The 17,268-nt window shown below is 41.5% G+C and overlaps 1 protein-coding gene across 1 annotated transcript in view; it reads right to left on the bottom strand.

Annotated features, from left to right (window-relative positions):
- Nucleotides 1–4,115: 4,115 nt before the first annotated feature.
- DPP4 (dipeptidyl peptidase 4) overlaps nucleotides 4,116–17,268 on the bottom strand; it is a 79,923-nt gene continuing 66,770 nt past the window's right edge. Inside the window, exons 23-26 of the mRNA XM_052653013.1 lie at nucleotides 17,101–17,165; nucleotides 6,168–6,240; nucleotides 5,837–5,910; nucleotides 4,116–4,217 (exon numbers count right to left, since the gene is read on the bottom strand). Coding sequence (XP_052508973.1) covers nucleotides 4,116–4,217; nucleotides 5,837–5,910; nucleotides 6,168–6,240; nucleotides 17,101–17,165 — 314 coding nt within the window. The remainder of the gene's footprint in view (nucleotides 4,218–5,836; nucleotides 5,911–6,167; nucleotides 6,241–17,100; nucleotides 17,166–17,268) is intronic.

The following is a 17,268-nucleotide window of genomic DNA, read 5'->3' as shown; positions in this document are numbered from 1 at the left end:
GTGCTCAGTCGCTCAGTCATATCTGGCTCTTTGCGGCCCCATGGACTGTAGCCCGCCTGGCTGCTCTGCCCATGGAACTCTCCAGGCAAGAACACTGGAGTGGGGTGCCATTTCTTACTCCAGGGGATCTTTCTGACCCAGGGATCAAACTCGGGTCTCTTGAGTATGAAAAGGAACACACTTAACACAGAATGGGACACACAGCCCTACAGAGGGTTTAGAGGACTGACACAAGAGACCATGCACATCTGCCAGAAAGTTCAACAAATAAGGTCAGAGGATGCTGTAGAAAACCCAATAACCCTATGACCAGGGGTGAGTTACGCACCGTAAGTCAGCATAACCCTGCCATGCACGGGCAAAACTTATTGGAATAACTAGAGTTTTCATTAAGTCACACTTTTCATTATACATGCCTTTTAAATAATCTGACCAATTGGGGGTGACTGTTCAGATGAAAGATTATTTAGAATAAGAATTTTGATTGAGTTTACTGGAGATTAATTCCAGAAAAACCACTGTCAATTTAGCAGTAAGAAAATTACCTTTCTTTTTATTAATTCAAAGTTTTGAGTTTAAATATTAATCCTGTCACAGAAAGGTGACATTCAGAAAGATGATACATTTCTCTGAGCATGACATTGGTCTTATTAATACCGTGCTCTGAGCTTTTCCTACTGGTAGTGACATTATGCTTTACTACTCACATTCATCTCTCACTCTCAACCGTCTGGATCCCTCAGACATATCCTGAATACACACTCCAGATCTTGCAGGATGTATATAAAAATGCTCTCGGACACTGCTGAAAGAACCGTCACAAAATTGGAACCACAAGATCCTCTTACTTTACTCTGAAGAAACCCATTCTTTTTTTTTTTTTCATTTGTTGTTCATTCGCTCAGTCGTGTCCGACTCTTTGTGACCCCATGGACTGCAGCACACCAGGCTTCCCTGTCCTTCATTATCTCTCTGAGCTTGCTCAAACTCATGTGCATTGAGCCAGTGATGCCATCCAACCATCTCATCCTCTGTCGCCCCCTTCTCCTCCTGCCCTCTATCTTTTCCAGCATCAGGGTCTTTTCCAGTGAGTTGGCTCTTTGCATCAGGTGGCCAAAATACTGGAGCTTCAACTTCAGCATCAGTCCTTCCAATGAATAATCAGGGTTGATTTCCTTTAGGGTTGACTGATTTTTTTTTTCGTTTATTCGATCTTAAATATTGTACAAATGTAATAGTCTCATAAACTATTCTCACATCAACTTAGAGCAAAAGCAACAAACGCCAAGTGGTGAAACTGGTAGCCTTAGTGACCACCTGCAGATAAGAAATACTCAGAATGACATATAGCCTGATGTGATCACTGAGCTTCATGGTGGTGGGCTAGAGTCATCAGGATGCACCGAATTATGGTCTATGCTGATTATTTAAGAAAGTTTGAAGGTGTGTAATCATTTTTAGCAGAGTTTCCAACAAAAAAAAAGTTCAAAAATAATTTTAAAAAGTGATTTTGTAAAAATCTTGGTCAAAACTTTAAGAAGAAACACTGTATCCATAGAAGAGATGTGACCATTTCCTCCTTCCTTTGGGATGTACGTTCCTGGGTGCTGTTGTGGTCTAACAGGTTGCTTATGAAGGCATCTTATCATCCAGGTACCTGTGGAGGCTGCAACAGTCAAAGGCAAGCAAGTCTGCATATCTTACTGGCATGACTAGTTCTGTGTGTTACAAATATACCCTCAGATTGTCTGTCTCTTATTTGTCAATTTAACTTCCTTTCCCAAAAAACTCATCCAAAAATTTTACTGGAGAGTAAAACTGTCTTATGAGGGTCAGATGAAATTTACTTTAACTTCAAGCACATTATCACCATTTGTAACTCTCATTATGTGAAAAGTATGTGCTGGGATTTTTAAAATTATCTCTGGGCTCCATAGAAAACATGGAGCATGTTTTGAAACTAAAGAAACAATAAATTCATAGAGTTTTGATATTCAGTACTTGTACACTATCAGATATTATGCAATGGTCTTAATATCTTTATAGCATCTAATATTATACAATATATACGGTTGTAAAATGATCTTATTAGTATCTAAACAATATCTGATATTGTACTATATCCAGTTTCAATTAACGTAAAAGGAGAATTTCTACTTACTTTGCTTTTCTGATTACTAAATTCAGTCTGGGATGTGAACATGTAACCTATGATTTCTGTTTCTGGATACAGAACTCTACAAAGATTGGTCTCACTACTCATGATGAATGAACCCTATTATTAGAATTATGACAAGAACCCTATAGGTTTGAGGGTAGACTTATGGTTCCAAATGAATGAATAATATATGAGACTTAATTAAGAAGAAACCACTCAATTCCATTTTCTGAAAATACAGTTGAAACAATTTCAGAATCTTCTGTCCATTCCTATACATGACTCACCAGTCTCATATTGAACTGATAAATTTTTTTCTAATTCTTCTATTTAGATTTTTGTGCTGTAGCTCATCCTGTCTGGGACAACTTTTTCTAACTATGTTTGAGTTTATAAAATCAATTGTTAAAAATGAGGCCATTTTACAAATAATTGAACAAAAATATTATGTGTTCTCATTTGTTGAGACTTTGCTAGACTAAATTCAGCATCTTAAATCTATGGTTTCATTAATATAGTTACATCAACCAAAAATAATTAGTTAAACACTTAAGTTGTTGACTTTTTTAAACTTCCACTAAGCCATCTGGGCTATCAAGATGATATTTTTGATATTATGTGCCTCATCATAGTTCTCTGGAATGAAAGTATAAATTAGATGCTACGTAAATAACCAAAATTACTTTAAGTTGACTTTTTAAAAGCTTATATATAAGTATGATAACAAATTATATATAGAGAGATATTAGATTAAAACCCTATGAACTGCTTAATTTAGCACATTTCTTTGTATCTGTTTCTTACAAAAGCTGAACCCTCTCCATGTTTACAAGGCAGTTTGGGATAACAAGCAAAATAAACAAGAGCCTTTCTGGGTAAGCATGTCCATATGCCAATACAGTTTAGGTCTGATTCAAGACACAAAACACCTCTGAAAAAATGAAGGCACATTTATTACTGACCAGGAGATATTCCACAGTATATAGAATGGGAATCATATTATATACATTTGTAGCTTATTTTCAATTTTTAAAAACAAGTCCAAGAAAGTTAAAATATTCTTTTTAATTAGATGCTCAAAGAAATGAAATAAGAAAAACTGATGCAAAGACTCCTTCAAGTTAGGATTTGCAATACAAATATTTTCATATCTTAACAGGGCAAGCTGATGTGTTCACATCTCCCTTCCAAGCTGCTTCTCTCACTAGGAAACATCAGTATTTTAAAAGCACATTTACAATGCTTTCCCATCACCCTTTCTGTGTTTTTGTAGCACCTATAGCCATAACTGGCACCTGGGGGCCTTGCATTGTTGGCAGTTTCCCTCTCATTTCTTTGGAGTCTATTCAACTGCTGTGGTTTTACTCAGAAGTCAGTGCTTTGCATATATGATTTCCTGAGACTGTTTGAATGGTCTTTCTCAGAAAACTGTGCCAGTTTGGCTGTGAACAGCTCTTCTCGGAGGAGCTGACAGTAGCCTGGTTGGGTCAGCAGGCTTGGACTGGGGTTCACAGCCTTGCCCTGCCAGCTTCTCTCCCTAACCCCTCTTTTCTTACCCCTGCCTTAGTGACATCACTGCCCACATCCTGTCATTCCTTCAAAGAAGAGAACAAAATTTGCACTAGTTCAGTTAGAAAATAATGCTGCTGAGGGAACCTCTGCAAAGCTCCCATAAAAACAGTTCCTAGGTGTTGTTTCACCAACTGATATGGAAATTATTTTAAATAATAATAAAAAGAAAACCAGACTGAAATTTCCATAAGGTAAGTCTGTTGCAAAGACAGAAGTCCCTACTTCAGGTTATAGATATGAAACTTGGGAACAAGGTAAACTTACATTTCTTGATTTGAGTGTGCTTTTTTTTTTTTTTAAGGCATCATCCTGACAGTGCAGTTTTGAGATAATGAGAGCAAAAGTAGCTTTTCACAAGCTTTAAATGGCATGCCGTTTTGAGATGCTAAAGTAGAGAGAAGCATTGTTTTAGGAAATGGCTCATGTGGGTGTATATGTGTTGGTGTGCTGTGTTGCTGGCGATCCCGTGGTCTTCATCTGTATACCACTGCAGAGACACAAGAGAGAGATCAGAATTAGGAAGTCAGTTGCCGTTTTTTTTTTAATCCAAATGAATTCTCATGAGCATACATGAAATAACACACAATGTTTTAACTCCTCAATCAGTTTGTAAACTGAAACATGATCAAACAGGTTTTCTTATCTCCCCTGCCCCTGCCCAGAGCTTTCCCAAGGCATGTAGCTGTGTCTTGCAGGAGTCTCCGATTGTCCGTGGTATGTGCTAAGACAACTCACCACGAGTTTGACTTCACTGCACACTGCTTTAAGGATATGTGTATTACACGAAAATATCTAAGTCCATTTTTCAAATTTGACTCAAAGGACACTTAGAAACTCATCATGCATAGGATGGAATGTTTATCCCATAAAGCCCACTTTAATTAAGTGTTATCAACTGTTAAGTTTCTCCTCCACTGCAGTAAAAAAAAAAAAACTATTAAAGGTTTTTAAAAAGCAATTTTTCCTAATGTATATCACTAAGGAACTAGGAAAATCTACTTCTGTATTCCATATATATGTTTAGCATAAGTGAAGTCAAAAATCAAATGTATTATTTTCAAACACGTAAGATTTTTCACTGGAATTTCTTATCTGTATGTCTGACATTTATTTAGGAAGAGTTAATGACTTGAGGCAAAAATTTATCAACTCATTCCACCATGTTAAACAAGTGGGAAGTCACTGCTAGCAAAACATATATCATGGAGACATAAATTAACTTTCAAAAATTGCTTAAAGTATCATGTCTTTTCTTTGAACAGTGGAAATATACACCACAACCTCATAAGAATCTAACCCCGAAAATATATGCCATGTTTTTTGGTATCAAATGACTGTCCCGCTTTTAAATACAATAGGTACTGCTTGAACTGAGCACAGAGCAAAGTGTGTATGTTAAAAGAAAGTGAGGGGAAGCAGGCTATTAAAGCTAATACAGACAAGAAAGCATTTAACACAAAAATATTTAGTGCAACACACACATATAATCTTTTTCTTTCTCTTAATCAGAAAAGATCTAGGGCATAAAATGAATTTTGTTTAATACCTAGAAACATCCTCTGAACAGGCAACAACAACTCTCTAGCCATTTCTGACTTTATAAACCCAGCTTAATTGTTTATTACCTGTAGTTGCTCAATAAAAGATAACATGGAAGTTGCAAAAACTGAAACTTGCTGATTATTATACCCTATACCCTACCTTTGTTAGAAGGGCTAGTAACACGTACTAGAGATGGATTTTCATATTTGAGCTGAGCGATTATCATGCTGCTTTCACTTTAGAATTACTTTGCCATACTTTTCACTGGGTAAGTGATTACTTTTGTGTCAAATTAGGGAGAGATGGGACAATCATAGGGCTAGAAGAGCAATCACAAGACTAGGGATCTGATACAAGATATGCGATATTGTGCTTTTCAACCCCTAACGGATATTGAACGTGACTGTGTTTCTGGCTCAAGTATATCACTTCTTCAACTTCTTACTGGAAAAATAAGACTCTTTTTTGCTTTTGTCCCTTTCTCCTGGGACCTTGATGAGAGAAGTAATCATGAGAGACCCCACCAGGGAGTTCCTTCCCCTTGCAAGAAGCTTTGCTATATACCATTGACTGGAAATCCACTCCAGCATCCACCAGGGCTTTGGAGATCTGAGCTGACTGCTGAAAGTGAACGTTATCTGCAGGGAGAGAAAGGAAACAGAAAGTAACTAATAGCGGCTCCACTTTTCTGGTAGGAAAAGGCACAAGAAGAAAGGGGACTGTCTGAAGTTCTAGGACTCAGCATCCCATTTATCCCAAGACAAGTGAGTTGTGGAAAGCAACACTGTTTTATTGAAGTAAATGTAACAGTCTTGCCCCTCATGCTTTTGTTTTGTCAGTAGTGAAATTGCAAACCTGTCTGTGATACTAAAAAGTCTAATTAACTGAAACTCACCATCTGCTGTTCCATGAATAAGGAGGTACTCAACTTGTTTAAAATTTTCAGCTCTGCTCATGACTGTTGAATTCTGGAATTGGGAAAAAGAATGTCATTATTCAAAAAAAGATCTGCCATAAACTGATTTTTCACTTCAGTTTACAAAATAAAATGTTTTCAGCTGGGGCCCCCTTTGATACAAAATATAGCAAACCGATATTCAAGCAAATGCTGTCTCCATGCAAGGCAGAATGCACAGCATGCCCTGTGCTTGGGAGAAGGACTGGAAAGGGAGAATGCCACATCTTCCCTGCACATGCAGAAGAGGGCACCTGCCACCCAGGCTGCATGCAAAGCCCCTCGAGTCCCAGATCCCAGATTGGCTGGGTCCTATGCATTAGCACAGGGCAGAGTCTCATATTAGCAATGTATGTTCCATGGGCTTATGCTGTAGTTCAGCCAAAAAGTGTATTGCCATGGCAACCATGTGTCACATGGTGCCATACATGCTACATTTCAAAGAGCCTGTACATAGCATTTGCAACTAAACATACTCTGCAATATGTCATATGAACTTTGGTCCACATTGCTAGGCTCTGAATGAGAAGCAGGCATTACCTTTTTTGAAACAGATGTTTGAAACCTAGGCAAATGTAACATATGGGAGGGTAGAGGGGTGACAAAGATCAAATATGGCCTTAGAAAATCATCAATGGCTGGTTGTCTGCCTCGTTCTGTCTTGAGGAAAATGTCACTATTGGACCAAGCCAGGCAATTAGGAGAAAAAAATTGGGAGGTCAGCTTTTTGAAGGCTGCTTCATAACCTTAGGAAGGACTTCTAAAATGAGGCTGGGGTCTCGAATGAAAACTTTTTGAAAGTATGGAACTAGTCGTCCGGTCTTAATTTGGAGATGCTTGCAGAGTTGGGATGAAGGTAAAAATGTCACTGACATTGTAGTGACTTTGGGAAGGGGTGAGCTGGAGCCTACTTTTGTTGTCTCATTATGAGTTGGGCAGAGGGAGGGCCATTAGCCTCCCGAGAGATTTCAAATCAGTCAACTTGTCCTGCAGCATCTTGGTGAATCAAGTCAACTTCATGAGAGGCAAGGTTTATGTTCTACAGATACCTTTGTAGCTAACATCAGGATGGGAACCCTGAAGGTCTGGCAGGAAGAGCATGGGGCTATAGTCCGAGTGTTTGTATTCTAGCCCCGGCTTCAATATCAGTGAACTGTGCACCATGAGACAGGCTGCTGAGCACCTTTTTGTTTGAAATGGGAAGAAGATTAACTCTTCTTACTGTCACTGAAATAGGAATCAAGAGACGTGGCTTTTTTTAAGGTTAAATTACTGACACTGATGTCAGGATGCTGTTAACAGTGTTTCTGGAAAAAAGCCATTCTGTCTACAGCTTTCAGGACAAAGTCACCCAACATGTTTGCATTGACAAAGTGATCTTGTCCCAGAAAACAGAGCAAAGGCCCTCTTACTCTGTGCAGGCTGGGTCCCACTTGTCCTGACCATATGCCATTTCTGACCCAATTGAGAATTTACCCACAAACTTTCAGGAGAAACATCTAGGACTCATTAAAAGTCACACTCTTATTTTACTTTACTTTTAGGGAAATGTGTTATCTGGTGAGATGTCCCAGATGAATTCATCCATCCATTCATCTGTTCATCCATTCCAATGTTACTCCATCCATTCTTCTATCCATTCATTTATTCATTGTCAGTCAATATTTGTTTGTTATATACCCAACTAAACAATAAACTCCATGAGAAAAGGAATTTGTCTATATTGTTCATTATTCTGAGCATTTAATACAGTGCTAAATATCAATTAAAGGGATAAATGAAAGAAAGGTAACCACTTATATTGTACTGTTGACTATATTCCATCCTAATTTTGCAGAGGCAAGTGAGAACAGCTAGGGGAAGTGAAATAAAATATTCTCATTCTGAAATTTACCGAACTATGCTTTGCCCACTTTCAATCCATACACAATGCTGACATTTACTGTGTACTCTGTGCCAGTCACTCTGCTAAGCATCTTAAAGGATTTATCAAAGCACCTGCTCTATTTAATGACGTTCCTACGAGATAGGTCTATTAATAGCAATCCCACTTCTACATGAAGACAATCAAGTGCACCAGGTTACAGTAGGAAATCTGAGCTGGACAAAAGTCTGACGGTAGAACCTCTTTTACCTCCTAAGCTGCACTGAGTCTCCAGTAAAGTTCCAAGCTACATATGATGTGATCTTCCAGCAAAAATACAGGAGGAAAGAAATTGTTACTGAACTGTCCTGCGATTTGCAGTAAACAGACACACTGGGTGTTCTTTGCGCCTGCGTGCTCATGGCCTTCTTAGACTTCATCGGAAGAGAGCATTCATTGGAAGCGAGCACGCTTGCACAGCCCTGCGAGATTCATGAGGCATTTTTGGGCTGTGTGGCTCATGCAGCGCCAATCGCAGCAATAGAACCTTGAGCGATGTTCTGACCCGGAGAGAGGAAAGGGTCAAAATCAATCTACCAAAAAAGGCCAGTGTAGGATTCAAACCTGGCGACAGCAGAGGCTGGGGCGGACACACGGACAGTGAACGCTGACAGTCGGAGGGAGCCCCAGGCCCGGGCGCCCGAGTCCGTCCTCCTGCGCCTGCGCAGTTGTTGCCGTCACCTTGTTTCTCCCGAGAAGCAAGTTCTTCACTTGCCAAGGACAGTCACCTTTAACACCTAGACCTGACCCGAATATACAGCTGTCACCTCCCCCCGCCTCCCACCTCTGAAAGCCTCCCAGGGCTTCCTTGCTTGGCAGAGTGAAGAGCAAAAGCTACTTCACAACCTCCCTGAGCCATAAAACTGAGAAATGTCATTGAAACATAGAGTAATAGTTAGGAGACATATAAATACGCAGGACAGTTAGCAAGGAATGTGATAACTACTGGAGTTTGGACCAAAACAGTTTCTGGCTGCCTTTTTTTTTCTTAAATGGAGTGAATACAGGCTGAAAGAAGACAATTTTTATAAACAAGTAAAACCCTGAGCCTAAGATAAATGTTGTGATGTACACACTGTAGCTGTGATGAACTAGACATGGTGAGAAACGCAACATACTGAGAAAAAGACGAAAACTGTGATAAAAGTGTCATGATGCAAATTGTTTTACATTAACAATATTACACTACAAAGAGAGAAAGACAAATACTTTAATGCAGCAAGCGAAAAATAAAACAAAGGCTTCCCCTGCAACCACAAGATAAGAGTGTCATTTCCAATGTGCACGTCCCCCTGCTCGCTGGGAGATGCATCAAGAGGGACCTCTCAGTGCGTGGGAGCCAGGCAGCCTCAGGCACACACCCATTTCAAGGCTCTCAGGCTGCTGAGAACATTTCCCTGCACCCCCTGGGAAAGATGCAGCTGTGTCCCCCTGCCTCCAGAACCACAGATCCTTCCCTACCAGACTGAGCATCCTGGCTTCTCCGAAGAGAGACTCCTGACAGCCCGCTGTATGGCACACTTTAACCAGTGAAGGGCAGCAGCCAAAGCCAGTGAAAGAAATGCAGGCACCAATTTAAAGGAGAATTAATGACCAGAAATAATTTAATTGTGCTAATTCAACCCACCAAAATAGGATAATCCCCACTTGCCTATCGATGGAAACAGAAATAAAAAAGGAAATGGATGACTAAGTTAGAAGCCGAATAGTCTGTCACCAGCTCCTAAAAAGGAAGCTTAGAGTGATAAATGGGCAGGGATGCAATGGTGGTGCAGTTGGCACTCTCCCGAGGCTAGAAACTTCCGGAGAGCCCCGCTGCCAGCAACAGCCTGGCAAAGCGAAGTGGGAAGGACTGGACCAGTGGCAGTGCCGATCCTCAGCATCTCTGCGAGGAGCTTTTCCTTCAAGCCCCAAGAAGAACCATCTGTAGCTGCTCGTTGGATCATGCTGGTTCTTCAGTTACCTTCCAACAAATAAATCTTTGTATTTTTGAAATAAAAGAGAGAGCTGATAAGAGTGGGGAAGTACTGTGAGAAACAGAAGGTCTAACAATTTTTAAGCTACCCCTTGTGCCATCCAGGAACCAGAAGGACAATTTGCTTCCCAAGGATAATGGTGGCAGCTGCCATGTTTTTGAAAGCTTACTTCATGGCAGGCTCAGGTGTCTCGTTTAATCCTTTCAATAACCTCGTGAGACAGGTCTGATTGTCCCCATCATCCAGATGAGGAACCAGCAGTTCACAGGGATTTAGTAACCTCTTCAAGTGACTAGATGGTGGAAACAGAATTTGAGCACAGGTCAAACTCAAAAGTCCTCACCTCTTAACATCATATTCTAATATCCCTTTACTTCACAGCCAAATAACTCATTGTTATCTGGTAGAAAGAGCAGCCACTGGTCTAATGGACAACCCATTACTTCAGTGAGATAGCACCCTCAGTTTGCTGACTTGCCCTGCGCATTCTCCCACTTGCCGTCAACGCCTCATAAATAATATTAAATGAAGCTATTTAAGGAAGCACCGTTCATGCCACAACAGAGGCCACAAAAAAATTTTAAGAAAAAATTAATTCAACCCAGCACATCAGATGTTTTACTAGTTCACATCAATCAAACAACTGTACCAAAGGAAACAGTCCCTATTCGCCGACAGGGGGCCCTACCTCAGGCCTCACCCAGCAACACTGGCTTCTTTAAAGATCACACAGCAGTCAACATTTTATCAGCACTCAACAAACAAGTTAAGGTTTGGCTGAAATCTGAAGGTCTCTCTCCCTTTGGCATATTCTGGGATAATAGAACAAATGTCAAATCAGTACAAGATGGCATATTTACAAAATTGCACCCTGTTTTGCATAACCTAACGATGCAGCACTTCTTAAGGATTGAACGTTTCAAATCTGCTAGCAGAAGACTGCCAAATCTATGACTGTTTCACACACTTGCCAAAAGCCTATCAAACTCTGAGCAAAATGCAAAATAAATCTCCTCTACAAGTTAAATCAGTCCCTTCTGTGTGTTCCAGGCTGCCCTCTTCTCTTGGCAATAATGCTCAGGACTTGGGCCTCATTTCTCTTGCCCTTGATCTGATGCTGCTCACTGTGAATCCGTTCCCTCCCCAGCCTCCCATCCTGCCTTATTAGCCACCATTTGGCCTGCTCTTCCCACAGCCCTGCTCTGTGTTATCCCTCGGTTCACCCAATCTGCTTCACGAATCCCCGGAAAACAGCTCTGCCTACCATTCCTCTACTATGCTCCTCTGCCTCACCCCTCAGGCAGCCTGTGGAAAGCACCTATGCTCTTCCTCTGTAACTCCCGGAATCTTCCTTGACTGGCTCCAGATCAGTGCCCTCTCCCTTTCCTACCCCAGTAGCTACATCTTATATAACATTACTGCACCTCAGTTTCTGGGTCAATAAAATGGAGATAATTAGAACACTTATCTCAGGGAATTTGAGGGAGAACTGGACCTAATAATCCATGTAAAGAGCTTAGAACAGTGAAGTGCGAAGGACTCAGTCGTGTCTGACTCTGCAACCCCACGGGCTGTAGCCCACCAGGCTCCTCCCCATGGAATTCGCCAGGCAAGAAAACTGGAGTTGGTAGCCATTCCCTTCCATAGGGGATCTTCCAGGCCCAGGGATTGAACCTGGGCCTTCTGCACTGTAGACAGACTCTCTACCATTTGAACCACCAGGGAAGCCCATCTGGTCAGAGAAGCACTTAATGAGTGAATAAAAAAATGAATGAACTAAATGAAACTGAGTCCCCCCTTGGTTGAGAGGAGTGGGTGGCGGGGGGAGGTGAAATCCCAGCTTCTCAGCTACTTCCCTTTCCCACTACATGCTCGGAAGGCATGCTGGGGCTCCACAGTCACAATCTGGAAATCACCAATCTTTTCCATATATATTGGGCACTCTGTCATGCTCACGTTCATGCTTTATTACTACTTTCTTTTATTTCTCTTCAAAAATTTTGTCTCCATACTTTGTCTCACCAACAAGGTCACCAACTTTTGAACAACTAAAACACCAGGCACCTCAAATAGGTGAATGAAAGTCTACCATGTTAATGATTTTTTTACAGATTTGCTTGGCCTTGTAGAAACTGTAATTGGCCATGTAGAAACTATTCATCACTGTTAGGAACCCACTCCTCAAGGTGGGGCCATGGTTGCTATTTGCTTATTGCTACTGGGGGTGATGCTTCCCAGGTGGCGCAGGGGTAAAGAATCCACCCACCAATGTAGGAGACACAAGAGACGAGGGTTCTATCCCTGGGTTGAGAAGATCCCTTGGAGTATGAAATGGCAATCCACTCCAAAACTCCAGTATTCTTGCCTGGGACATCCCATGGACAGAGGAGCCTGGTGGGTTACAGTCCATGGGTTGCAGAGTCGAGCACACATTGGGGCTGAGGGTTGTCTTATTGTCTATCTGATTCTTTTGCTCAAATCTATTGCCATTTCTGTTGGCTATGGACTGAGACTCTGACTGAGACTTTCAGCAGAAAAAAAATGTTTCCACAGAGTTTCACTGCCCTATTAGCTTCACTGTCATCCCTCTACTTTGCCTGCCTGCTTAGAGCTTCTGGGACCAGCTCCTTGGAGTTTTGCGGGCATGAATGTCTTCTTCTTCTTCTTTGCTGCTGCTGCTGCTGCTGCTGTCGCTTCAGTTGTGTCCAACTCTGTGCGACCCCATAGATGGCAGCCCACCAGGCTCCCCCGTCCCTGGGATTCTCCAGGCAAGAACACTGGAGTGGGTTGCCATTTCCTTCTCCAATGCATGAAAGTGAAAAGTGAAAGGGAAGTCACTCAGTCGTGTCTGACTCTTAGCAACCCCATGGACTGCGGCCCACCAGGCTCCCCCATCCCTGGGATTCTCCAGGGAAGAGTACTGGAGTGGGGTGCCATTGCCTTCTCTTTTAAGTCCCTGGTATTCTTTAAAAGTGCTTCTATCTTGCCACTTGGCAGTAGGTGGGTGATTATCTACAAAAAGGGTCTTATGGATCACTGCTTATGTCACAGCATTGGGTCCAAGCCTTAGTCCCAGGGTCCCATAATCTATATGGTGGCTTTGTAACAATAAACAAAGGCACTTTTTCTGGTTGAATGCAGCCCCAGAGGTGCATGCCTTAGTGAATGGAGCTGACTGGCCTCTAGCAGTGCACAAGCTGAACAGCTCTACATGACATCCCCACTTGTTCCATTTACATATACAAACGGTTGGTTCCTTCAAGTTCCTTTCCTAAATAGTAAGTACAACCTTTATTTCACAAAATGTCCTTCTGTTGGTGTGCTTCTCTACATTTTTCCAAGTCTGGGTCATTAATGGCCTAATAATGAATCCTCTCCTCATCTGAGTTTCATCAAAAATTATATTCTCTTCCAAAGGCTATAATTCTGGTTACAGATAAATGATTCTATAGTTGAAAAGGTGTACAAAGATCAAGACCTTGCTTGTTACACACTTCGGTCATTCCTATCCTGGATGTACTGAAGAAAGTCAACAGGCTATCCTATACAGGACTCTTTCAAAATATTTCTCCTGCCCCACGGGAAGACAGAGAACAGGGAAAGCCTGTAAGGAATTGTCTCCTTTGTTTTTTTCCAAGAGGGTAGGAGGAGGGAAGGAGAGGAGGAGAGAGAAAGGGAGGAAATAAAAACAACCTGGGAAAGAAAAGAAAAAGAAGCTGGGGGTCCAGAGGGGCAGCTGGGGCCTTAGAGGAAAATAGAATCTTTGAATATATTCCTGCCAGAGACAAAAGCACAGACTCATTTAAAAAACAAAGGAGGGCAGCTTTATTCTAAAGCCTGCTGTGCACCAAATATAGGTACTCAGATTCAGTTCTCCACTTTCTGAGGAGGCAACTTACGGGGCAGAAACAGTACACAGAATACATTTACCTCACTTTCTCCTGCCCACCTTAGCTATCGCCCACCCAAATAATTCCTCTGAGCAACACATTGGGAACCTTTAGCGCCCTGGTACTGGCAGTTTTAATGTGTCCATTGCCAGCAGAGAATTTTGTGCCAAGAAAACCCGACTCCTGGCGTGGAAGGATTAAACAGTCCTCGGGAGCCATCTGTGCAGCAAAGCGAGACAGTGACTTTGTGCTCCCAGCGCGCGTGTGTTGCCATCGGCAGTGGGAAGTGACTTCTATTTACATGACTACCTCACGCGGAGAACACCTAAGAGGAGAGAGGAAGATGGCCACCTCAGTGCGGGGGGCGGGGGGCAGAGTTGGAGAAGAGGGGGATGGGGATGGGAATCAGGAGCCTCTAGGAAAATCTGGAAAAAGATAGAGGCCGACAGGGCAGATTAAAACTGTTTATCCTCTAGGGCGAGGACTGAATGAAGAGGAAGCACCCTGTTGGTTGATGTTTTTTGGAGGTGCCATGGACTTGCTTGGATATCAAGGTTTGGACTTCACCCTATCCTTCGAGGTTCAAAGACTTTCAAGACGGGATTTTTAAAATTAACTTTGACTCATCATCCACCAGGATCTAGAGTCAGGATGAGGGTCCTGGGCAGTACACCTCTGATGTTTGGGGATTTTTTTTTTTTTCTTTTTTTTAGTACTTTGAGAGTATTTGAGAAAGACTTTTAGCCATGGCCCAAATATGCTGCACCACAGGAGGGATGCTTTCAGGTGTAAGCATCCTGTTTGGGTCACTGACAAGAAAATTAGAGCTGTAAATTGAGAGAGATGATGGAGATGTATAGTTTTTATAACAATGTTTCCACTCAAGAAGTTTTAAAATTAAATCAAAAAACATTTTAAGGTTTCTATTTTATACTGGGTGATCCAAAGAATACAATATTGAGGAAAGCTTTGAATGACTAATAATAAAACAGAGGGGGGAAAAGGAGTACAAAATAACTATGAATCCAAGAACAATAAATTGAAGATTGAGAGATATACAAGGAAAACATCATTGAGTCAAAAGAGAGGATGCTAGTCCCCCAGGAGAGCAGTGTCCTAACAGATGGAGTGAGTGACAGTCCTGCAGTCGAGTCCAGCGCCCTGTGATCCCATGCACTATAGCCGGCCAGGCTCCTCTGTCCATGAAATTCTTCAGGCAAGAATCCTGGACTGGGTTGCCATTTCCTTCTCCACCTAATAGATGGAGGTGGAAGGGGAAAAATGACATTCCAGGGCCGCTGTAAGAAAGGTATTGAACACCTGGTTAAAGAATAAGAGCTGGGCTTAGTTGAGTCCACGGGAAAAGTCCATGACAGTGCTGTGAGTGTAGGTTAAGCTCCTACTTCAGTGTGTGATACAGCCTGGTGTGTAGGGACGCCAGCTAAGGAATGAGCAGTGAGGTTATGGATATGAAAGGTGGTGGTCACGTGGCATCAGCAATGTGATCATGAAGCAGGGAAAAGATGTCTAAAGCAGCTGATTGGATGTGGAGGAGAAAGAATGGGAAAAACTGAGTCCAAAGTATCACGTGGGACAATCAGAAGACATAAGGACAACCTGACTATGGGACTGCTTTGTAGTAGAAGGTGATTCATACATCCCATCTCATAAGCTGTTACTTTTCTCTCTCTCTTTTTTTTAAAGTATTGCAGTATAGTTACTTTATCATGTTGTGTTATTTTCTGCTGTACAGCAAAGTGAATCAGCTATGCGTTTACATATCTCCTCTTTTTCTGGATTTCCTTCCCATTTAGGTCACAACAGAGCATTAAGTAGAGTTCCCTGTGCTACATAGTAGGTTCTCATTAGCTATCTATTTTATACAGTTCTTACTTTTCTACTTTGCCTGGTAAACAGAGATGAAAACACACACTCAGACACAACTGTACTCATACCCCTCTCTGCCACACCCCACACAAGCCTTGCTGAATAAAGCTGAAAGGAAGGTGTAAAACTAAACTAGCAAAACTGGAAATTGTATTTGCATTTTATTGTGCTTTGATCAAATGGCTTCAGAACCCCTAATAACGATGACATCTTACAAAAATGTACAAATATGGCTTAGACCAATGTATGACTACAAAGCCCAAGCACTGAGAGCTGTGGCACAGATGAGAAGAAATTGTGCTCTTAAATTATATGGGTTATTGTTTTTCTTTTTAATTCTCTGTCCTGGGAAGAGTTTTGAATATCCTCTGAAGAATGTAAACATCGGATGACTGACCCAGCCATCTGTACATTTAGGGGTTTCCAACTTACATGACAAAATCTGGAAGTTTTGGAGAATGGTGCAATGCCCTGAAGGGTCCCTAGTACTGAGGCTGACATTCCAGCTGAAGCAAATGTGCTACCAAAGAGAGTGCCCTGGCCCTGCAGTGGCACCCACACTAGCACGCAGGCTGCCAGTGATACCTGCACCCAGGCCCCATTTCAGATGCTATAGCCCATTTGCGCAGTAACCTGCCCACTGGCTCTTCCAAGCAGGCAACCAGCCTGATGGATGCTATTCAGTAATTTGGGTTCAAGAGCTTTTCAGAGTATTACCCTCCTGCACCTATAGGACACCTGCTTCACTCAAATCTTGTGTGAAAAAAAAAACGTACACATTTGTCTAAGAATAAGAAAATTATAGGCTTGTACATGCATCTTAATTACGATAATACCATAAGAAATTTTAATATGTGGTTAAAGACTTAGGTGTCTTCTGGGCTCTGAAGGAATATGTTGAATCTGACATGTTTTCTAAACGGACATTTTTTTATAATCAAAGTGATTATCTGGTGTTGCTTTGTATTTCCAAATGAATGCATATTGTGACCTATATAGCATACGATAAAGGCTGTAATTATGCCGAATATAGTAGGGGAAGCTACTGGAGTAACTCTAAACCACCTGTGTTATTTTTTAAACAAGAATTTTGCTGGAAATAAAAAATATATATTTTCTAGAATAGATGCACTTAGAAATGTTCTTATACCACTTATAAATAGGTTAGAAAATCGATCTAGTTCACCATTGCTCACCCTGTAAGAGTCAAGGTTGTCTTCTGGAGTTGGAAGACCCATGTAACGTTCTGTGTACACGGAGTCTGTGATGGAGAAAAGAAAAAAAAAACTTAATTCATACAATAAAACTTTACCCTCTTTTACTGGGTTACTTTATGTCTTAACTTGTGCAAAGGTCTACAGTGT

Source organism: Budorcas taxicolor, chromosome 2, assembly GCF_023091745.1.
Source record: "Budorcas taxicolor isolate Tak-1 chromosome 2, Takin1.1, whole genome shotgun sequence".
NCBI lineage: Eukaryota > Metazoa > Chordata > Mammalia > Artiodactyla > Bovidae > Budorcas > Budorcas taxicolor.
Note: the sequence above shows the minus strand (reverse complement) of the source record. Positions and strands in the feature narration are given on the sequence as shown.